The sequence below is a fragment of the Accipiter gentilis genome, chromosome 30 (assembly GCF_929443795.1).
Source record: "Accipiter gentilis chromosome 30, bAccGen1.1, whole genome shotgun sequence".
NCBI classification, from domain to species: Eukaryota; Metazoa; Chordata; class Aves; order Accipitriformes; family Accipitridae; genus Astur; species Astur gentilis.
The window spans coordinates 11,738,643-11,762,787 of record NC_064909.1 but is presented as its reverse complement, the minus strand read 5'-3'; the positions used below and the strand labels follow the sequence as shown (position 1 = coordinate 11,762,787).

At 39.7% G+C, this 24,145-nt stretch overlaps 1 protein-coding gene across 13 annotated transcripts in view; it reads left to right on the top strand.

Moving 5' to 3' along the window:
- The window catches only part of ESRRG (estrogen related receptor gamma), a 409,846-nt gene that overhangs the window by 165,602 nt on the left and 220,099 nt on the right, over positions 1 to 24,145 (top strand). For 4 of the 13 annotated variants that reach the window (XM_049833524.1, XM_049833528.1, XM_049833523.1 and 1 more), the window contains one exon: positions 6,576 to 6,634. The exons of 8 other annotated variants lie outside the window; for them this stretch is intronic. Coding sequence is in view for 1 of the 5 variants with exons in the window: in XM_049833517.1 (XP_049689474.1) it covers positions 6,695 to 6,729 (35 nt within the window). In the remaining 4 variants the exon portion in view is untranslated. One more of the 13 variants, XM_049833517.1, reaches the window with a different exon arrangement.

The following is a 24,145-nucleotide window of genomic DNA, read 5'->3' as shown; positions in this document are numbered from 1 at the left end:
GATATGTATTCAACTTTGAGACAAAAAGAAGGGGAACAAATACCACATACAGCAGCATGTGTCAGACCAAAAGCACGCAGTATTCGGCGGCAGTATTAATATGGATCTAAAATGATTTTCTTGTGGTGTCCTAAGTATTTCCCAGGGGCTCCTTTCTTTGTTCTAACTCCCTGTGGAAGGGGCAGAGAAAAATGGCTGGTGTGTTCGCTTCGGCCACTGTCAGCGACAGGCTCGCGGCAGAATTAATTCTGTCGTCTCTAATGACCGTCAGTTACCTCATTGCCAGGGAAATGGCCCCCTCCACCTGCAGGATCATAGCAACTCAGTTTTGTTACGTAGGACAAAATGCTTCTCTCCTGAAGGCTGACCGCAAAGGCTGAGGTGTTTCTGCTGGCCTGTGTGGCCAAGCGGCGCAGGTTTCTCTGTTCGGTAACAGTTACCTGTCCCAGGGTAGGCTATGTATCCACAGCTTGCGTGTCTGCTGCTTGGCATGTTACTGTTTTGGTTTTTCTCTGAAGAGTAAACCCTGTGTTTCCTTCACATTGGGGGGAAAAAAGATTTTAAAAAGTGGATAGGATGAAACAAACCTGCGTGTTGTATCCATCGTGATCATAACTGCACCTGGGCTTCTCGGTTCCCTGGGAAGATGTGTTTGCAAGACCGGGTGGATGTGTGTAAATACTGAATGTTTTTTGCATTGGGATGCATGGTTTTGGGGGTTGGACTCCTGCTTGTAATCATGACTCCACCTTTCTCAGAGGCCCAACCGCACAAAATGCGAATACTTTTCAAGGCAATATTGATTAATTCAGCAAATTCAGTCCATTCTACACAGCAGTGTAAAACAAATGCCCTGTTTCTATTTCCCAAACTTGCACTCACTACAAACTTTACCCATGTAATTAGTTGGATGCTGTTGCTAAAAATGTAGGACAAAAGTGTCCTATAAGGGAGAGCTAGTCAGCGTATTTTGATGTGTTGTGAGTGATCGCTCACACGTACTTGGGTGTGAAGCTGAGCAAGTGTGTTTTAATGGTTGATTTGGGTTTCAGTGTTGAGCCCAGCTGTTCCTTGAAATACTCGGTACAGTACAGTAATTTAGAGTGTAATGGTCTCGTATAAGGAGACAGATGTGAATCACAGGTGAACTACTTCTGAGTGATGACAAGGGTGTGAGCACTCTCCTTGCCCTTGTCTTTCCCTTCCCAGTTTCTTTCTCCCACACATATTTTTTTCTTTTTTTTTTTTCCTTTCTTCCCACCACCTCTTTGCAACACAGGTAGGCGCATTCCAGTGTGACTCTGATGAGCCTGCTATGTACTGGTTAATCTGTTTCTCGTGTTTGATTTCAATGTCTTTTTTCACCTTGCCTACCCTGAGAAACCCATACCGCCTCAAGTAGCTTTGAATGTACCAATAAGTGTATGTTATGGAGTGAGAAGTGAAATGGAGAATGTGTCTTTACCCAAGATCTGGAAGTAGTAGGAAATGACCTCTTAAACTTCTTTTGCGTTTTAGATCTTTAAGCCCTAAGCCACCCTAAATCTACTGTCCCTATAAAAAGCTGCATTTTAAAAGGTTTTAGGAGGCTTGCTGACCTTGCAACCTACTTTGTAAGGAGTCTGCACCCACAGCTATTAAACAAAATTAATTTCAGCACTTTTAAATTGTTAATCTTGCAAAAGACAACTTGCTTGCTCTCCAGTGATCCCACAGGTCATCATTCTGTGAGCTGCAAGCCATCACCAGGGTTCATGGCTCTGAACATCATCAGTCTGCTTGTGGTCTCCCAAATGCCTTGCAAAATTAATTCCTCTGCCCTCCACTTTTCCTCCCCAGCAGCTCTTTGAGATCTGGGCGCTTGGTGAGCTCTGTGTGTAGAGCAGCTATTCACCAGTAGCCACGCCACAGATTATTCTCATTTTAAGGTTACTCTATCCTAAATCAGTGCTTCCAATCCTCAACTCACGGTAATGAACTTTGGGCAGCAGGACATGAATTCAGGTAGGAAATGACAGTTTCAGTCTATGGAGTGTTAGGGTTTCTATTGAAAGGGCGACGTCTCTTGTAAGATAAGTTTTTCAGTACCTGTGGGGCAGATGCTTTACCAGGTACTAATTTATTTTGAATCATCTTAAGTGTATTTTTTCTGCCTGGCCATGAAACTTGGAAATGTTGCCTTTTTTCCTCCAGGTAGCGGTATGTGTGAGTGCACTGGGGGTGGGGGAGAAAGTCTGTGCTGTATCTGGTATTATCATGCCTGGTTGTCCCTGCTCCTTCCACCTCTTTTGTCTCTGCCACTCAAGCCAATTTCAGCCATCCGCTGACTCTCATTTGGGATAATAGCCTCTCTTTTTACTGTTGTCTTGTCATGTTTGATTCGGCAGCACAAGGGTTTTAAATTAGCCAAAACGTTTGCATGCTGGGCTTACTCTGCTGCCACTACCAGTTGTAGAGCTACTAAACCACTTGATGCTGAAATTGATGATTGCTCGGAAGGAATAAGAAATTGTTGGTGGCTACCGGGAAGATTCATTCACGCCGAGCCCCTTTTAAGAAATCTAGGGGGGAGGGAGAGAGAGATTTCCTTCATTTTCCTGCTGCCTGGCTGGTGGTTGCATTGTGCTTGTGCCAGGTTCCTGCTGAGTGATTACAGCCTTGCTAGGCTGCGTAGTTCCTGTGATTTCAACATAAAAACAGAAGAAGAAAAATACAGAGGGAAGGCGGTGGGGGGAATAAAGCTCCAAAGTCTTGCAGTTCAATTCAGGCATGTAGAATTGTGATGTTTTAACTCACTGTGCACTTTTTCTTTTCTTTTGGTTTTTGGGGTTGTTTGTTTTGTTTGGGGGTTTAGGGGTTTTTTTCAATCTAATTTAACCCCTCCTGACTAGAAGTTTACTTATTAGAAGTTTTACCCAGTAGAATACTCTCTGTATTGGCCTGAGTTGGTGATGCTAAACCACAGCTGGGCTGTAAGCAGTTTTTAATATTCTCTGGGTTAAAAATGACCTGTCATTAATGGAATCTTGGATCACCAAGAACCTACAAAACTTCTAATAATACATACACACCCCCGCCCCCAATGCCTTTTACTTGTTTATGTTAGTGTTTAAAGATATGGAGGGCCAGAATTTATAAGGGAAAAGAAGTTGACAGTGCTTGAGAAACTGTACAAAGAGAAAACAAATGAAGCTGTAGAATTAAGTGTGAATGACTAGGGTTGCATGAGGGATATAATTATATTTCAGAACTATATACAATCACATATGCAAAGTGAGAGAGGCAGCTTTTATTTCCATTGAGTGGATTTGGTTTCTTCTTGAAGAGAGAGTCTGTTTTAGTGCTTTTTTTTTTTTTTTTTAATATTCTAGCACTAGCTTCTGAGTTACGGTGATGATAGGTAGTCAAATGGTCAGAAAAGGTCAGTAAGAGACCCATGTACAATGGCTCAGGGTTTCCAAGTCCAAAGACAAACACTATCTAACAGAAAACAGTAGCAACTGTGATTTCAAAACAAACCAACCAACCAACCCTCTATTAGCTATATATGCAAGTTCCCAGACAGTTAGAAGCATGGGTTCAGATATATAATTCATTATACAGTGTCACAAACAAGACCCTAAATATAACACATGTGGGAATATGATTGCACAGCATCCAAGCCAAGAAAGATGTTCTCATTTGATCTAATATTGCTAACATTATTATCAGTAATGTTCTAGAACTTTTTTCCTGATTACTAAGCCACATGTTCTCTTGCATAAGATACCCTTTTTTATGCTAAAAGAAAAAAAATCTTGTAAATTTGAAGGTGTTGGCATCCAACTTTATTTCTCTCTTGTACGTAATAAATCGTGAAGAAATCATGTGAATGACTAAAGCTCTAAAAATACAAATCTAACTAAGAGCCCGAATCTCTGGGGCCTGGCAGTGGCATGCTGTTGTGCAAGTCTAGCTCTAAGAGCTTCTGTCTGTGCCAATTAACAGTAGATTGGAAAGCCAGGCGACCATGATGGGTTTAGTCCTGTTATCTGTCTCTAACTGCTGCACTGTTCAGAATTGCTGATTTCTCTGCAAAATCATGACAGATGTATTACAGGAAAATGTATTGGTCGAGTAGCTAGTGAGAGAGTTAATGCAAGGGATAATAAGTAGCTAAGGCTATGTCCTCCAGCAGACTTTGATGTGGTTTGATAATATATGGGATGGGTCAATCTGCCCTATTAGCAAATGTAGCCAGTTTATGCTCTACATACAAACTAGAGATTTGATAAAGCACTAAATTAGTTTTCACAAGGTATTAGATGTTAGATACTTAATGGGATCATCATGCTTTTGCTACACTTGGTTAAGATGTGTTCTGTAACAGAAGCATGCGGCAGCATGACATTTCACCAGGAAAGGAAGCGTGTCTTGTGACTGAATCACGAGTCTGGGAATTATAACGTCCAGGCATTGCTTGGCTTCCGAATTACTGTCTGTCTGATTTACCAGAGAGGTTTCTCTTTTCACATCTGCAGAATGGGACTGTGTCCTTCCCTTTCCTCTTTGTCCCCTTGTGAAGCTTAAGCGACCAATGCTTGTAAAGTGTTGCGTTGTTTTTTTTATTCTTGGATGCAAAGGGTGCAAGTAATCATAATTCCGTAAAGCTTTGGTTGCACGAGACTAATACTATCCCACTCAGTAGATGCTGGGAAATTCCCTACACTTAACAGCAGAGAATTTACAGATTCAAGCAAATTTTAGTAAGAAACCTTACTAGAGTGTGAAAGGAGAAGCTCAGGGTTTTGATGTGGTGCTCTACAACCATGCTCTGCATTCACTCTATGCCAGTGTTCAACTTGTATTTAAAAGCTGAAGTAAACCCAATAGTTCAGTGAAGCTAGTAACACTTCTGTACAACCAAAAATCCATTGGTAAGATATGTCACACGAGGGCAACATCCTTGCCTTCACACATTTGCACCCATTCTACCAGTTGGGAACGTAGGTGAAGGCGGTGACCTTCCCGCGGCCACATGGCAAGTCAGTCCCTGAAATGGGTCCTCACTCTGAGCATTCCCCTTATGCGAGCTGATGTTTCGTCCACTAAAGCAGGCTGCTGCTTTGGTTAGCTGGTAACACTTTTATAAGCTTGTGTCTGCACCATCAAAGAAAGGGCTGTAAAATGACCTTTTTTATTTTTTTTAAAAAAAAAAAAGTTCTGTGTCTTTTGTCTTGTTAAATAAAAATCTAAAACTGCTGACAGCAGTGTATGCCCACAGCTACCTTCAGAAAACTATGCTTTAAAACCCACTAAGCGTTTTGTATTTATCACATGAATCTAAGTTTTGCTGATGTTATTTTTCCCTGTGTTTACAGATACTGTTCTTAATTACATTTGAAATGCATCATTTTACTTTCTCTAACGTCTTAACTAGTTATGCAAGTAGCCAGTCCAGAATGACCACTGCCAGGCTTTGTGCTTCTCCTAGCGCTAGGGAGACATTGCTACCTTTTTGTGAAATGCAGCAAGAGTGTCATATATAAAACAATCCTGTTTGAAAGGATAGAAGCCACATCCCAATATAGATCACAGTGGAAAATGACTCAAAATTACATGACAGCTTCTCCCCATTTACCCCCCCTTCCTCCTTCCCTTTCTCAGCTTGTTTCCCTGTCAGGCTGTGGTAAGAAATGCGTCGTGTATTGTGACATTTTAGTTTACTGTTACTAATAATGCCTTTGCATCTTTCATTAGCGTGTTATTTATAGGATCGCAAAAGGGCATCGATACCGCTCAGCCTCTGAGGTGGCACTGCCGGTGTCCCAAGGACCGAAATGTTTTTTAAAAGCGCTGGGCCGCACCTTGGCCTTGGCCGCAGGCTCGCCTAGCTCCGGCAGAAGCCCCGTACCATGCTCTGGGCTGAAACCCCGCGCTTTAAAACGCGCGGAGGCCAGCGTGGACTTTGGCTGCTTGTATAAATGAGAAGACTTTGCCTCGTAACTCCTCCTAAGCCTGCACCTGATGAGCCGCTCGGAGCTGGAGGGCTGCGTTTCCCCTAATAAATTCCTTTTTGTGAACCCACTTGTTAGTCAAGCGTTGTGCACACTAACTACAGCGAGGGCCCTGTGTCTTGGGCATAAATTACTCTCGCGTGGCACTGTCTCCGAGCAGCCCCCCAGTTATGGATTACTTTGTTCTCGACTTGACAGGAACATAATTAGAACTGTTGATGAAATCTACCAAATTGTTCCTCCGTGGCCTCAATGGTCAGGAAATTTGGCTGAGTCGTATTTGTCACCGACGTAAAGGCTCTAAACACTTCATATTAACTATGTTATTAATGTGCCCTCTAATCTGTCCGTGAATTGGTAACACTTGGAGTGAGCTTGTGCTCTAATAGCACCTTGTGATGAATACATTGTAATGCTGTTTAAAAGTTTCTGGAGGGGGGGGGGGAACCCACCTTAATAAAAAGTGAACATTTCTAGGTTGTTTCATTTCTCTGTATGTACGTTTTTATGTTATAGAGTTTTGTTTTGTTTAATTGGAGATTTAGGCTTTACATTGACAGACCGTTTTCTGTTCTATAGGATTTGCTGACATTTGGGCTGTTTCATTGCCAGAGGAGGCTTTGTGTGTCCCAAAGGAAGTGAGTGATCTGGCCATAACAAATCCTGCCAAAATATTTTAACACCGTTACGATTTTCTAATGCAATGCATAGTGAATGTGACTAAAAAAGGATGGTGAGTCCACGAAGGGGGTTCGCTCCCTCTCCTCTGCGATTTGTCTGGTGGAACGAGCACTCAGGAGCTGCCGGGGGTGGTGGGAGACTGCAGCCAGCAGTGGGGGGGTTGTTTGCCTCCTGAAGCGTATCGCTTCAGACACACAATGGCTCACGCTTAATCTTTAAGCTAAGCTTTCAAATTTTGGCCCTGCTCTTGAACTTTCCAAGAGTCCAGGGTGATCAGAGGTGGCGTTTTAGTTATGTTAAATAAATGCATTTTGGCTGCTGTAAATGTTCAGTGAGTTAAAACAAGGAAACACATGTTAGACACTTACAGATGAGAGAGATTAGTGGCTGAAGGTCCTAGAAGTTGACAAGGTGCTTTTTGGGGTAAAGCAAACTCTGGCCTTCAAAACAAAGGGCTATCTCGTGCCTCAGTATGGTTTTGAAGAACACTAAGGTGGCTCTTAACTCTATAAGCAGCCATGCTTAGATAAAGCGTTAGAACACAAAAATATGAGGCTTTCACATGTAGTGTTCAGGGGATGAAGACAATTCTGACGACCTAATGTTTAGCGTAGAGCTGGAAGTATGGGAAAACAATGATTTAGACCCCTGAGCTCTTCTCTAAAGTAGCAGGTAAATTAGCTGCTGTTTTTCTTATACCTTGGTGATTTGCTTAGATTAACTTTAACACCACCGACTCACCCCCACCCCCAAAAAACCCCAAACTATGGCTAAAGTTAGTATTTAGTAAACAATTTAAAACCTAAAACCAGCAAGCAGTTAAAAATGTGCTGACTACGGAATATCAGCCATCATCTCTTGTGACCAACATACACCACGTTGGATTACTCTGGCAATCAGCTTCTCTACCAGGGTAAACTCATGTTTCTTTGGTCAGTCGTTTTACATTCATGTACTTAAGAATAAACAAAGTGGCTGACCATGTGTACCAGCGAGTTTTGCTGAAGGGAGGAAAGCTAATGAGAAGCAGAGAAGTTGAGCATGACCACAGCTTTGGAAGTTGTTCCACATGAGCAAATCCTTCCACTTCTGCTGAACAGTCCCAAGCTTCTGACTGGGTTGAGCTATTTGCTCCTGACCTATGTTGTCAGGTGCTCAGATGGACAGGCTTTTCACTGTTGATGGTGTTTCCCACTTGGATGTTTCTCTATTTGCTTGTCTTTGAATACTGAACAGAATTGCAAATTCTTATGCTCATCTCCTAAGCCCTTGTTCTGTTTTTGCTGGGCTCACTCAAACTGCCTCTTCCCTGTGGCAGCTGTATGTGTTATTTCGCGGGTCCCGCAGGCAACGATGCTGTTACCAACAGGAGGGAAGTGTTAGCCTGGGAGTTAGGACTTACTTTGAAATTTCATTTTATGATCTTGCTATTCGTAAATGAAATGGGAATCTAACTCTGCACCTTTCTCATGCAAATCAATCTATTTCTAGTAATGAGCAATTTAAGTGTTGTTTTTTTTTTTTTTAATATGTAGTTGCCATCTCTGGAAATCAGGATCAGAATTCAGGATGCTCAAATTAGGCGTTAGTGTGTACAGATACTCTGTTGATGACTCTATTATTAGAATAAAGTAGACCAGTACTTTCCCTGGGTCTGTTTCTTTTCACTGCTTTTGTCTCTTCTTCTCTCTCAGTTCATCTTGTATAAGCTTTTCTTCTGTTCTTTAATTTCACCTTTTAATTCATTTCTGCCAAAGCCATGGGATCTTGAGGGGCTTTCTAAATAATTAGATCTTGTTACTTACTTGCAGTGTGTTCAAAACTGAATTACATTTTCTTTTGTCATAGTCTTGTTTTATCACTATTCTAAAATGGGACAGTATTTTGGGGTATTCTTATCTCAAACCATGCTTTTGCTGTCCTGGCTGTACTTCATCTTTGAAAATGCATTTGCTACTAAATAATTTTCTTTAAGTGAATGAGTATTGTATTATCCTTGTATGTTACTAGTTTTCTGGGCTTGTTTTTTTTATTTAAGTTTCGAGTGGGAACGTCATGATATGCATGCTGTACATACAAATCTAACTTGTGTCATTCAGTAAACCAAAATGCATCATGAGCAGAGCTTAATCCTGATTTCACTTTTGTTTAGGAAGTAAAATTACTTCTGTAGAAACCAAGGCACTTACTCAAGGGGGAGGTGAGGGATGGGGATTTAATATCAGAATCGGGCCCTGGAATATTAATTTGATAAAACTGTATGATCTTAGTGTCAGCAGTGGAGAGCATAGGCTAGTAGACACTGATGTTTGAAATCAGGCTTCATAGTTAATTATTCTAAGAAATAGACTTATCACTTCATAAACTCTAGGAAAGACTGTTTTCTTTTCCAAACATTTAAATTATTCAGCCGTTTTATACATTAAAACCCAATTATAACTTACAGGGCATTTCAAAGAATTTTCAAAGTTATTTCTTTTAGGAACTGTACGTAGACTGAGGCCTTAGCATGGAGTAGTTCATATTCTCAACTGCATTTATGAGGGTTTTTTTCTAACAAAATAGGGTTTCGAGAATGTTCATCACCAGACTAGCAAGTACAAATCCTAAACAGCCAGTACCACTTTCAGAACATGCGATGTCCCCTAAAACTAGGAAACTGAAATCCCAATGTGGCTAATGAGCTTCAGAATATAGCTTAAAAATACTTTATTTCCTTTCTCTAAGATGATAATGACCAGGTTAAAGTAAAGGTTTATTCTATCACCTTTCTTCTGCCACGTTACGCCGACTGCAAGTGGAACACATTCAGAGAGAAATAAAAATCAAAATGTGCTGCAAGATTTTAAGGAATAAGATGTACCTGCTACTGAATGGAAAAGCTTGTTTTAAGCACCACCTTCTTGGTTCTCAGGACCACCTTAATACTTGAGATGGACTGGCATATATCAGCGGCATTCTTCTGAAAACTGCCTTTCCTCAAAGTACCTAAATCCATACTGTTTCTCAGAGTACACAGCCAACGTGGTTTGACAGAGTCCAGCTACGAAGTTGTATGTTACTTGACCCACACGAAATCATGACATCTCCAAAAAAATTACTGTCCAAAGCTACAGAATAATCTTTCAAATTATTCATTTGGATGCTGATTTATCAGCAGAAAGGTATATGTGAATCAGATCATGCCAATCTAGGTCAGAAAATGACCGGTGTTATTGTACATAGCGCACTAGCTAGGGAGTGTATTGTAAGTATGAAGACGTAAAAGATGCACGACGCTCGCGCCGTTACAAGACTACTTACCGAAGGCACCCTTTTCCTGAGCATAGCAAGCTATTCCCACAGCATTATTCACCTGTTAGGAATTAATAGGATGGTGTTTGCTAAACGTTATATTCCTAAATCAAGGCTTAGCTACTCATGGACAACAAGGAATAAAAAAGGATGTTCATAGAATGGAAAAGTCCTACTTTAAAGGCCAAATAAGAGAGAATAAGATTTCAAAATCAGAAACTGCTTTCCAAATACTACTGTGGGCCCAGGATCTCCTCATAGGAGAAAATAAAGCAGTTTGCTTTAACAAAAAGAAACAGAAGAGGGCTAGATGATTGCTCAGTCTGTATCTTGCAGTAGAGCTGAAGTTGAGATGAAAGCCTGGTGCTTCTCCTCATGAAGGGACTGTATGAATGAAAGGTTGCAAAGATATTAGGATTTACTAAGTCACGTCATACTTGTCAATAGCTTCTCTTGCTAGATATTTAAAGTTCAAGTGCTTGTTTGCTTTAGTTAAGTGCTCTGAAGTGCTTTAAAAAGCATTGGCCCATTTATATAAACAAATAGAGAAACTCACTGATAGTCTTCCCAGTCAGCGTGTGTTACCCAATATTTGGATACCCTTCCTTCGGTCTGAAAAAGCTTTGCACTAGCAACTTCTAATACATGTGAGTCTTTGTTAATGGAATATTGTACTATATTATATTATATGATCATAGACATTGCCTATGTTAAAACACAGTATCTCCATCACGCACAACCATGAGGAAATAAAGGGGAGTCAGTAGCTCAAACTTACTTATCCAGAACTTAGGTGTGACTTGAGAGAAAGAATAAGCTGGAGGCCTGATTTCCTTTTGGAATATTTGCAGTAGAAAATTGATACTTACACCTCTCCTATATTTTTCTTCTATCCACTCAGCTGTGCTAACTTGGGAATCTCTTTTCGTGCTGTGAGTCAGGCAACCACATTTAAACACGTTCTCAAACCATGGCAAAATCCTGTGCACGCGTGTATGACCACTCACAGAAAGAAAGGAAACTGCCAACGCTAACAGGTAGCGAAGGTGAACGTTGGGATGGTATTTACATGTTTCTCCACAGTGTTCCCAACTGGTCAGTGTTGTAGTGCTTCCCTACCAGTCATCCTCATGGTAACAGCTGTACCATCACAATATTGCTCTTCTGGAGTGTCCTTTAATCTAATGATACTGTTGTGGTACTGAAAGCCTAAGAATGTCATAAAATTTTATATTGAAAGTTATCCTCTTTCATATGTATAAAGAAATTGGCATTGTTTGGAGGAATCACTGGACATACCTTATCCAGTAAGGTCAAGGCAGTTAGCTCCAGAAGAAAAAGTAAACTGAATACCATCAGCAACTACCCCTCAAAATGCAACATAATGTGAGCAATAGGGATGTAACTGGGTGCTATCTTAGAATTAAAATGGGATCCTTCATCTAGGAAAAAAAAAAAAAAAGAGGTTTGTTCTAATAATTTTGATTTGCATGTGTTTTCTTTTTACCTACCTCATGTACTGTCTGTGAGATTCAGAGGGTATCATAAGCAGGTGGATTTAGAGCTGTTGCTAATTTAAACTGCATTTAATAAAACACAAGTTTGAGGGATCTTACAAATCAGTGAATGTGGCATAGTTTGAAGATTGCTTTTGTCAAGTTTGATTAGCTCAAAGAGAAACCTTTTCTAAATATTGGTTCTGAGATTAATCAGGCAATGTAAGACCTTGAATTATTCCTCATCACAGGAAAACAATGTATATTATCTCATTTGATGACCAGGAAAATGTAACTTTTGAGGATTTAAAATTTGTGTTTTAAAGATTGGACCCAGGGAAAAACTTTCAGACTGTTCTTTTTTTTTTTTAAACTGACTTGTAATTTTCAGTATTGTACTTCACTTTCTATAACATATTCCCATATTACAAGCTGATAGTACCAACATCATTATGTTGAAGGATGTTCTCATTATTGACTCCATTCTCAATTAATTATAAGTTTGTAATGTTTTAATGAGTAGGATTAAACTTTCATATTCCAAATATATGTCTCACGTTGCTTGCTTAGAAACTTTCTAAAGAAGGTGGTTGAACCATTTCTCTGAATTAGTGCGAGGAAACAAAGTATTCCTTGTGCACATTAAAAAGCATTTACCGTATTTACAAACACTTGTAGAAAAGCTTTAGTAGCTGTGTGCTTTGGAACAAAGTTTTGAAATTTGGGTAAAAGCTTTCCTGTTCTTTTCTAGCCTTCTCTGTCACAAACAGTTGCTGTCTTTGCTGAAACAAAGACTCATACAGACATGTGTTATGTCCTGTAAAATACAGGATAGCTGAAGGGAGAGTAGCACTAATGTATTTTAGGCATACCCTAATTTTCACTGGGTGCTCTTTTTTCCTCTCTGATAAATCCTTGCCTCCTTCTTTAGCCTTCCTCCCCCCCTCCCCTCCCCCCAAAATGAAATGGTACTTTGTACTTTTACTTAATTGCCCTGTCTTTTAAAACAGTGGTATGTTTGCAACAAAGTTGCTGCCACCTGTGCCTTTCAGATTCGGATCTGGTCCAGTGCAGCTCTGCAGGGCATCTATCAGGCTTTCTCTCCAAAGTTCAGCGTGCATTAATAGACCCTGTTTATTCATCATATTTTCTAGCAGAAGTTTGATGTTCATTTGTCTTTTACTTCCTTATACAACTTAACACACCTTTCTCACTAGTACAGATCAAATCCTTTCTAAGAATGCCAGCAAAATATACAAACAGGATGGATGTACTCTAGCCCTGTTGTTGCCGGACTGTTCCTGCTGGTTTCAGTATGGTTATGGGTTTTTTTTTTTCCCCCCAATCTATCAATAATTATTAGGTATCTGTAAGCAATAACCATCGATAAATTTGGACTCTGTGTCAGTAGATGGGCACCACAATATGGGCAGGTACTGGTGTCACAGCTGCATAAATCACAGCAGGTTCCTACCAAAGAAAAGCAGGTTCCATACCAAAAAGAAAATCTTTCATTAAATATGTTTTACATCGCTTGTTTAGTCTGTATCGAATTAAAAAAGTAACGTTGCAATTTGAATAGCAATGTTAACTGATATCATAGTTTGGCTAATAACACATGAGCATGATCTGAAGGGGGCTGGATCAGCGTGTTCCCCACCAGGTAGAAACCCAAAGTCCTGGTAAATGCTCAGCAGCACTCTACACCCCAGGCCATTTCTCATGAGACCTGTTACTACAAATAGGATATAGCTACATTTAGGTATTCAGGTTTCGACAGGATGTGGCTGCTCTTTCTCACTTACCAGATGGCTTTCCATGTAGCATCACCTGTCCTAGTGCTCCTTCGCCTCACTAACAGAGTTGTGACAAGAACTGTCGTGATGGTTGTGAAAGCTGCTTTCTGCATGTGGCCATCGTAACTATCGCATGTAGGCACCTCTATTTAGCAAGTCCATGTGCATATTACTGTTGCAAATGTCTTATGTTTGGATACATTCTTCTTCTATCCTCTTTTTATATCGCGCGTCTGTGGTGCTGATATTCTGCAGCCTAATCAGAGAGTTAAACCTGTGTAAAACCTGCTTGATCTCAAGATCAGGCTTTGTATGTCTGTATGATAGGGTATGAATTTCTTCATGCTCCTATTTGGAAGAACATCTATAACTCAGTTGTAGCTTTGCACTACTTGAAAGTAAATCAGTAAAATCATGCATGGCAATGGAAGTTTTATACTACACCTCCCCATCACCCATCCTCACGCACGTTTTCTACATGTATCATTATTATCATCAGCATCTGTCTTTTGAGTGATGATTTACATGTCTCTAGGTCTCTGTCCCTTTATACAATACTAGATCTAAAATTACCTCTGTCTGGAGAGCAAGGCATGATCTCAAAGATTTAATACTGGTTTCAAAATTTTATTGCCAATAACTAAATGAGAAATTGCTTTAAATTAACAGTAATTATTTAGAATGAAGTAGGAAAGAGTTAAAAAAAATTTTAAAGAAAAAAATCCCTTTCCCAGGATAACTGGGAAAAGCCGTTGCAGGAGGTTTCAGTGGTATGAATAAATGTATTTCTTTTAACACTTTTGTTGTTTAAAATGCTATTGTTTCATCTGAGGTGTGAGAGGATGTGCTAACCTTGTCAATGTGGGTGCAGTAGAGCAGAAATGATAACTGTATATACTTTTTTTAAACAAAAATACGGAGTGAGAGAGAGTGTGTGGCGGGGGGGGGGGGGGAGAGAGAGACAACTTATTTAAATCCTGAATACAGTCAGACCTCATATGCATTGTTAAAAAAAAGCCCTAAAGAATTGCATATGGATTAGGGGGATGAATATTCTATTATTTCAGTCTGTTCTGCTGATCTTCTTATTGTGACTTTGCGCTTCAGAAATCTGCCAGGAATTTGGCTTTGCTGTACTAGGCAGTAATTTTAAATGTGTATCAAGCACTTGATAGTGTATGATTTGCGTGCTGTTGCATTCCCATTCCCTAAATTTTCCACCAATTTATTACTTTTTTCATACTGTTTTAATATTTCAGGATGATGAATATATACAGCATCATTAAAGGTAAATAAAAAATGCATGAAATTAAAAAATGGAATATTAGATGTTTCTTTGCTGTAATCCCTAGGTCCAATAGGAATGAAATGTCTCTGTTCTGTCAAGTAATCCCTAAACATGATTAGGGACCTTGTAGTTTCCACATAGCCCACATAATATTTGTATCATATAAGCCTATTTATGTAAGGTTTGAGTAAAGGTTGTTATTAGAAGACCTATAAACCTATTTTACAATTCAAAAAGATATGCTGCCTCTTAATCTCTCTACTTTTATTATTTTGCTGGAGATGGCAATACGTCCTTAATTCATTTTTCAGAATTCTGTTACATCTTTTGGGTACTTATATCATGCATTAACGACCCCAATGAAATGTATTTTTAAGACAGAGGACTGAGTTCAACAGTTCATCTACTTGTGTAGCTTCTCCTTAAATCCGCGTTGGAAGGGACGTGCACCTCTTTCTAGGTCTCTTCTTCGACATCCAGGTTTAATCTGAACTGGGGGTCAGGAGATGTAGAGATTGTTTTTCTGATTTTGGGGAAGGGGAGATGGAAAGAGAGAGAGGGGATTACTTTTCTCTGTTTAAATCGTGTGATAATGTATTATCAGTGATGTAGGTGCTTCTGGCAGCGTCACAGAAAGTTTTCAAAATCAGCTTTTGATTTGACGAGCCAATAGCAGAGTTTTAGGGAGAAAAAGCTAGAAAGAAGGAAAATGGGGAAAAGTTTTGAATGACAAAAGAATAAGACAGGAGAGATGATAGCTGTTTCCAGCTGTTTCTCGTGACGCCATTGTGTTGGGGATGCAACAACCCAACACTCCCTATTCCCTGCCTCAGCTGCTTGCCTGGGCAGCAGAGATGCTCATAGTCCCATCTTGTATGTTGTTAGGCTGAACACATTAATGTTCAGAGGAATTCAAGATCCGCGGTAACACAGGGAAGCTCAATCAATAAATAAGAACAGTAAATTCTAACTTCTAGGGTTTGAGCAGACATTCACTAACAAAATATTTTCAAACGATAGCAGGGGTCGGCTGTGGCAATTCTGCACTTTCCATAAGGAAATTTGAGATTATATTAACCTTGGGATATCTACTCAAAAAACCCCGTGGAAATACACCTGTATTGCTTCCACACTGTATTGAAATTTTAATTCTATTTCATTTTCTGCAGTTAGGGTGGCATTTGAGCAATAGCTTTATTCTTGTATTTATGAACCAAGAGAAGCAAAACTGCTCACTGCTGAGCCTAAGGATCCTCTTCCAGGAAAACTGAGATCAATAACTGTTATCAAGTCTTCATTTATAGGGAGCGTTAAATGACCACAAAGCCCTGATGTTCATCAATTAATGGGGTGCGCTTAAAACTGGGCTGTCTGCCCCCCCGCAACCTACCACAGTCAGAATATTTGATCTTTGCTATCATTTTAAACAGTCACTTTCAGTTATTACAATTTCTTTTTAACTAGAGATACTGTATTACAGTGGTGCCAGTAAGTTAAAGGTAAGCGATGTTTTCCCTTGCCAACCTCCTCCTTCCTGCTAGCAACGGAAGGTAGGAACAACGTGATGATACCTAAGGCTTGTTTATGACCCAAAGTGGGGAATTACAATTATTATTGCAATTATTTTTGCGTGTTGGTACTCAGCAAGAAGGCAAGTGCGCACCCCAACCAGAGCAGAACAAACCCTGAAACCTGAAAATAAAAGCCTCACGTGTAGAGGCATTTTCAGATGCCTTTATTCCCTCAGTTTAAGTGAAAAGAGAGAGCTTAATTTAACAAAATAATATTATGCTTTTGATCCTTAAAATGAATGAATTATTTGGATACTTAGCAGTATAATGTCTTTGAATAATGCTGGTACTTAAGATAGAAAAAATGATATTGTGAATGTGCTGTGTTTGCCTCTTATGATGTTTTTACCAATTTGGCATTTATGGGAAGCAATATCATTGTTGCAAAGTTTCCAAATTGCTTTTTACAGAAATCCACAGAAATTAAATCTCCTTCTTGTTATGAAAATGAAGTGATGCCTTGAGACATTGGTATATTAGAGCAAATCTGTGGGGACAATAAACCCGATTCTGCTTGCAGTTATTGTGCGTCCACTCTTAATTGTTCCAAGAAGATATGTTGGGTATCGGCTACTGCACGCCAAAGTAAATAAGCGTGTGCTTAAGTATAGCATGTGAGCAGTAGCAGGGACGTCCCATAGGACCTCTTGTGCTTTAAGTTAAGCCCACGCCTGACCTCTTCTGTGGCGACGAATTTAGCCCACGACATGGAGTAGTGTGTGACGCAGGAATAATGGCAAACTATCTAAATTGTGAGCCTTCAGAGAGAACATCACAAATCAATTTCAAGCTCAAAGAAAATAACATGAATACAAATTGGTGTAGGCCACGTGAAGATTGCGGGAGATGGCGTACCGCCGTGGTGCAGTGCAGATTGGGCCCACTGTGGAGGTCTTCAGCAAAAGCCTGCTGGCGTTACTCCGGTTTCTATTCAGAACAGCTTCAGGAAAGGCCACGCATTTTATCTGAGAGGTGGGAAAATATAGTAGTACAGATTGTACTACCACCAAAAAAAGAGACGTTTAGCAGAAACATGTTTTGAATCGTAGCAACGCTGAGCTCTGGACAAAGGCGCTAGGTGAGAACGGTGCCTGGCTGGCGAGCGTTTTTGCTGGGTCCTCCCCAAAACCCTGTTCGGCCATAGCTGCTGACAGAGTGGCGACTTGGGGAGTAATGCGTGCGTGTCTGAGGGAGTTTTGCCTCGTTAGTAAGAGTCGTCTAACATCCCAGCCCCTTTCTCTGTCCCCTCGGACTGCGCGGCCCAATATGTATTGGAAGGGAACAGGCACAGCATGGGTTGGAAGAGAGACCAGTTCACGGGCAGTCCAGGTGACTCGCGTCTCTTCCAGGTAAGCCACCGTCTAACGGGGCATGATGCAGAATTATTTTAACTCAGAACCATAATGGGTCTTCATAGCTGAATTTAAACTACATCAAAGTGCCGTATGTGATGTGTTTAAATTCATTGACAGAATTAAAGCAAGGCTAAGGCAAGTGCATGATTGATTTTTACAAATACAAATGAATCTAATAGATGGAGGAAGGCAAGATGGATCAAATTTTAAGACCTGGGAGCTGATTTACCTACATCAGATGTTTAATGGGATGCTTAATTTGATTGCTTCTCCAAAAACTACTCACAATAGTCAAGCCACTGACTAAATGTCTGTGTAATCAAGGCCTCTGCGTGCATCTACATCTTGATTTCCATGTACAAATAACCAGCAATTAATGCTGCTGATTGACTGCAGGGAACACTTTGAGGTTCAAAATGGCAACTCCAGAGTTTTGGGGGTCTTTTAGCATTATTTCACTATGTTTTTAGAAGTGAGTATAGACAGACTTGCGCAAGTCCATGTAAATGAAAGCTTTTCAACTCAAGTTGCAGAAGGTTCTTCATGGCTATAGCTAGAAAACGTCTCTTTTCAGCAAGGTTAGAAGCTTTTAATTGTGAGAGTTAGGCTTTTTATATTAAAACTAACATATTAGCCACTTCTGTGTAGCCTAAAGGTCCCATTAGTGCATTAATATTTCCATATTAAAAAAAAAAAATAAATCAGGGAAGATGTTTGAATGGAAGGAGGCGAGCAGCTCTATATATTTTGTAGCAATCACAAGGCACGGTATACTTCCTTCTTTCTCAGGAATGAAGATATTTCTGAATGGAAAGTCAGCAGTCACTATTGGCACCCTTTTCTTTTTAGTTTTGTTTTTTAAATCGGTCTCATTGTAATGTATATGAAGGTCATTAGAATATTGGGCCAAGCTTCTTGCAAATACAGGTTCTTCCTCATTATTTTTACCTTAGTATTTCTACAGAAGTGAATTATCAATTACATTAAGTCTTTTTATTTCCCATGGCACAGCTACAACAACTAAAATTAAGGGCGTTACGCTTGCACCACTCATTCTACTATGGACAAACTTTTGCTGTTTTCTCATAGTAACCTTTACAATGCAACCGATAAACATTATTCCTGTTTTAATGACTCCCAAATAATGTCATATTTAAATGAAATGCAGTTTGCCTCAGCAGGGTTCTTTGAATTTATGAGCATTTTTGTCCCATATCCTACAATAATGTGACAAATATTATTTGCATTTTTACTGTTTTCTTGAATACTTTTAAACACCCATTTTTAGGAGACTTCAGATTGCTTTTGAACATATTTGAATGCATTTTTAGCTATCACCAAGCTTAAAATAGGAACCCTTTTTTCAGCTTATCTTTATTAAACACCTGTAAAAATCAGTGGTATTTCTTTTTCTTATAAAGCTTTTTTCCTTTAACGAATGCCAGAAATGCTGCACAGTTTATTCTAGTATGGGCTGCTTTTCTTGGCGGTAATGGGCAGTAAATGGTCTGGTAATGTCTGAGCCATACACACAGGCATTTATCTACCCGAATGTCATAAATAGAAACTTGAAATTGTAATGTAATGTATCTGATCTTTAACTATAATCAATTAATATTAGAACCTTTAGGCAACTTTTATAAATATTATCCAGAATAAAGTCTTAGAAATTGGTCATTCTGTATAAATGATCATGCTTGAAATAAACCTGCGATCTACAGAGTAGGTGGCCAGGCATGACAGTGACCAATTAATTATATTTTCTTATTGAATATTCACTTTGCATTTTTTAAAACCACAGATTTTATTTTTTTTTTTTATGGTGTTTGAGGGGTGTGTGGGGGGGTGTTGTTTTGGGGTTTTTTTTTTAGATACATACTTCTTTTAGAAGGAATTTTATTATTTGGCACCTTTATAACCTAAAGGTGGACAAGCAGCTTAATCTTGCTGTTCTTCAAGGCAGATATTCCGGTGATTTCACAGAGTTCTTTGTCTTGGCTGGGTTAAGTTTTCTGTTTTCCTTTAATGCTTTTTTTTTTTTTTTTTAAGAATGAAAATTGTCTGATCATTTTTAAGACGATATTTCACTTATTGAATCAAATTTAAAAAAAAAAATCAAAGTAATTCTTGTATCTCTATAATCATACTAAGACCTCTCTAAGATTCACAGAAGTCAGTGGGAAGGTTTCTTTATTGTTGTTGTGCTGCAAAAATAACTTCTGTGTACGTTTTTGTGGTCAAAAAAGCCCAACCAAACACCCTGTACAGAATTTTGCAAGTGAAACCAAATTGTTTAAAATAAGATTGCGGTCGCTCACCGGTCTCCATTTGAGCACTGTGCTAGACGCCGGTTAAAATTCAACCTCCTTAATGGACTAACGAGAGAAGGTAGGAGTAGAAACAAGAAAAAGATGGCATAAGTAAATATGCTCGTAAATAAGGAAATGACATGTTTGCTTTTGTGGCCTTTGATCAAGCCCAGGAGTTTATTTTCAAAGGACATTGCGGGATGCTTGGGAAAGGAACAGCCACCCAGTGTAATTGGAAAGGGGGAAGGTCTGTAGCACGCCGGCTGCTGCCGCTCCTGCCTCCCTGATAAGATTGTAAGAGTTGCCAATATCAGTATTCAGTCTTGTAGCGTGTCAGGGCGCTTTCATGTGAACTGAACTGAACTGTCTGTGCGCGCTCCCTCCCGCTCTCCTCCCGCTCTCCTTCCCGGCGCTCGGCGTCGCATTGAAGTCAGGGGAGAGGAAAAAAAGATTTGAGGATCGCCCAATTTGTTCTGACATAAAGAGATGTTTAGCTCTGTGAAAGGTGGTGGAGGCAGAGTGCCTGACTGACATTTCAACAGGCTGTCTGCTGGGATTGCTCACTTCATGTCCCTTCATATTCCTGCTGTGTCCTGCGCGAGTGCTCTTGTCTAATCTTCACAGCGAGAGCACCAAGAGTCCCCTGGGCTTCGGTGCTCAACACCTTGTTAGATGGGGCGTACGGTGCCGTAGCTCCTGCTTTTGTACTTGCTTTTACTCTAATGTTTCAGGCTTGTTTCAAGTCCTAATTTTTGTTATTTTGTTTTTTGGTTTTTTTTTTTTTTAAGGGATTTGCTAAAATAACAGTGTGTGTCTCCTAATCACCTTGGTCTTCTCTTGGCAATGCTAGATTTGGGACATACCAGGTAGAAACACACAGAGGGAAAGAAAATAAAAGACCTCAGTAAGTCAAAGCTTTAAAGCAGCATTCTGTGCTTTTGTTTTTAAATGAAGATGCATTGACCTGCTTTGGCTGGTTTAGAAAACAGACGAGAGAAAATACTCATTGAACAACCAACGGGAGGTATAACACGTTGATAATAAAGCTGAGACAGTGTCTGATCAGGAATGCCGAACTCCATACCAGGGGCTGCAGGGAAGTTTAGTTGTCGAGGGTTTGTTTGCTTTTAGAATTCTGAACACGTTGTGATGCATTCTGGCATGCCACATCCTGTTACATCACGTTGGGTCAGCCTGTGATGCTGAATAACACTAAGAACATGAATTAATGAGAGCTAATGCTCACCTTGTATTGCAGAAGCGTTATCAGGTACCTTGTTAGCCACAGTTCCTATCCGGATTCAGTCCTCCTAAAGTGGAACTGATGTTAAAGATACCCGTGTTATGTTTTTAACAGATAGATATGTTATTTTTCATTAGCCTTCTCAAAATATATTAATTAATGGATGCGGTTTAATCCTTGTTAAGCCATTAAAAATAATCCATGTACTGTACTCACAGTCCTCCGTTATATCTTTTTTTAAAGGCACTTCTTTTCCTCTAGTGTATTATTGCTGGTGACAAAAAGCAGAATGGTATTGTCCTCTGCTTCCTGCAGATCTGGGGTCCCTGTACTGTTATCCCAGAAACACATTGCGTGCGTTCTGTAGCATATGGTTGCTCGTGAGTGGTTGTCACTGTTCAAATTTCCCCCTCAATTTCAAATTTTGAATAAATGTCTCTTAATATATGTCTCATCCTGAGTCACATGTCTCGCCAGGTAAGAGATTTCTAACGTAAGCTTGTACTCTTGGACAAACTTTAAAACCTGTGTGCCTAAAGCTGAATTCTCCTCCCTCCCAAAATGCAAGGACAGCTACACAAAAACGCGGATCACGAATAGCTGCGTCGTGTCCTCCAGCCAGTGGGATATCTAGTCACGTGTTCCATTTGCTAGGGATTGGCAAGGGCTTCTTATCCTGTGATTGACTGAACAGGTGGATATTAAACCAAGCTTTTCTTCATTTCTGTAGCATCTATAGCACAGAAAAGCTAAACTTACGTTAGTGCACTGTCACAATTAGAGGATGTTATAGAGATGCCGTAGAGGTCTCGCCAGGGTCCAGACTATTCAGAAGGCCAAATTCCAGTTCTCAGAAATTGCAATAACTAGGGAATTAACTAGTAAGCTTTTTGCTGTAGATAAAGGCCGGATGATATCAGAAAGTTTTAAGAAGTGGTTCGGTGAATCTCGGACACAAGAAAAGGCTCACACATACATAAGGATCAGATCTCTCTACCTATTATCCAGCATGACTAATAACTGGGCCCATGCTGTAGCAGATATAATTGATGCCTGGATCATATTTATGTAAGAGCTGCTGTCATGCTTCATTCCCATTTCAATGTGTCTGTCTTCATTTTTGCCTGTGAGTTGGAGTCAGCGCAAGCAATCATTAGCATCCCTTAAAATACATACAAAGGAATCACGATGTCTGACATTTTCACTGGGAGAATGTTACGGGTGTACTCTGGCACACATAGCCTGATTCTGTCAACTCCTGAGATGATAGTCGGTGTATGTACTGTGCAAATTCGTAGGAGAAAAGACTTTTTTGGAGGAGACCCAGGCAGGTGGAGGGGATATCTCATCACGGGGCATTTGGAAAAGAAGATAGCAAGGAGATAGTGCCAGTCGTGCGCATCTTAATTGCTCAGGTATCCCAGACTCCTGCAGACATTTCCCTACAAAGAAGCACATTGGCAAAACATCTCCGGACTTCCAGCCGTGGTCCAGCAGTTTGTGATATATGTCTAACTTAAAACACGTGAATAATCCAAGAGATGCTCAGGGACAAGTCATGTGTAGCATTACACACGTTTAGTGACTTACGGGATTAAATGCTAAGCAAAAGCCGTTTGCTCCCCAGCAAGTAGGTAGCCAGTGCATGTGAGATGTTCAGAGGTACACACAGGCAAATGTGTGTTCGTGTGCGTGTGCCTACAGGCTTTCTCTCTTCCTATGTGCTTTTGTGTGCACACACGTATTATTAGATAGTATTTCATTGATATCAAGAATGTAATTGTTTTATAAAACTTGTACTTGTCTGTACAAGTGTAGCAGTACAAGCCTGCAGGGTTAACTCAGGTTGATTGTTTCCAAACAGAAGTTACCATCAATTTAACAGAAGTTGCTTTTATTTAAAAATTGACTTAAAAGACAGTAAATTACTCAATGACTCATTAAATCAATTTAAAAATTGACTTAAAGTACAGTAAGTGACTCATTGTATTAAGCCATAGAACGACACCCAATAAAAAGAAGAAAAAACAAACTGACAGCAAGTTGTAGCTTAGTATCCTGACGTATTTTGGTTCAGAATAAAATAGTCTGATTACTAAAAGTGGATGCAAGGCCATCTACCTGAGTATTATGAAATACTCGGGTAGCAAAAGCACCACGTAAAGCAAGGGGCCAAGTGTCACTGAAATATTTCCCTGATTTTTGTATCAATGAATGAAGTTTATAATAATGCTTTAGCTGGGAGATATTTAGCTGCATACCTGGATACTATTAATTTACTAACATTGAGTAACTGTTCTATATGTCCCTAGATTTGTTGAATGTAATGTCTATATGTTAAACAGTTTTCTATGGTATTTAAAAATTGACATTTCAAAGAGTGTAATAGCATAATGAAATGTAAACTGAAAACAGGAATGAGTTAATTAGACTAATGATCCCTTGACTCCTTTATTAGCCAGCTCTTTAGAAATTGGGATTAGCTTTGTTTTCTCTGCTGAATAAAGACAGGAAGGATGATGTTGATTCTAGTAAATGACAGCACCAGAAGAAATGAGCATTTTCCTGTTCGTTATAGGTTTCCTCACTTAAGATAAAAATTTAGCCTTCCTGCATGCATACCTAATTTTATTACACTTTGAGTTCAGCTCAGATTGGAGAGAGAAATCAGGAAAATAACTTAGGAATGCCAACTGATTTCATACCATGATCTTAAAAGTGATCTACTCTATGTTGTTTCTGGACTTGGAACTTTATGATTCTTCCTGCGAACCTGGAGTAGACTGGGTTTGAATTTAAACTAAGTCTTCAGAAAAGGCAAGCTTGACAACTTTTGATCTAGGTTTTGAACACTTAATTTCTCCTCTCTATAAGAGAGTGATTTACACATCTCTCTTGCTTTTAAGGGCTATCGAGAAGCACGAGAATTATCTCTGTAGTGGTTCAAACCAAGCATGCACAGAGAAACAAAATCGTTTTTATGACAAATAGGAGGATTCGTAAGTCAGCAGCTGTTAGTGAAACAACATCATTAAAACTTCCAGCAATTCCAGACCTTGCTCTCAGGAGTCGCTCAGGCCAAGCAAAACCTTAGATAAAGTGCTGAATTATAGGCA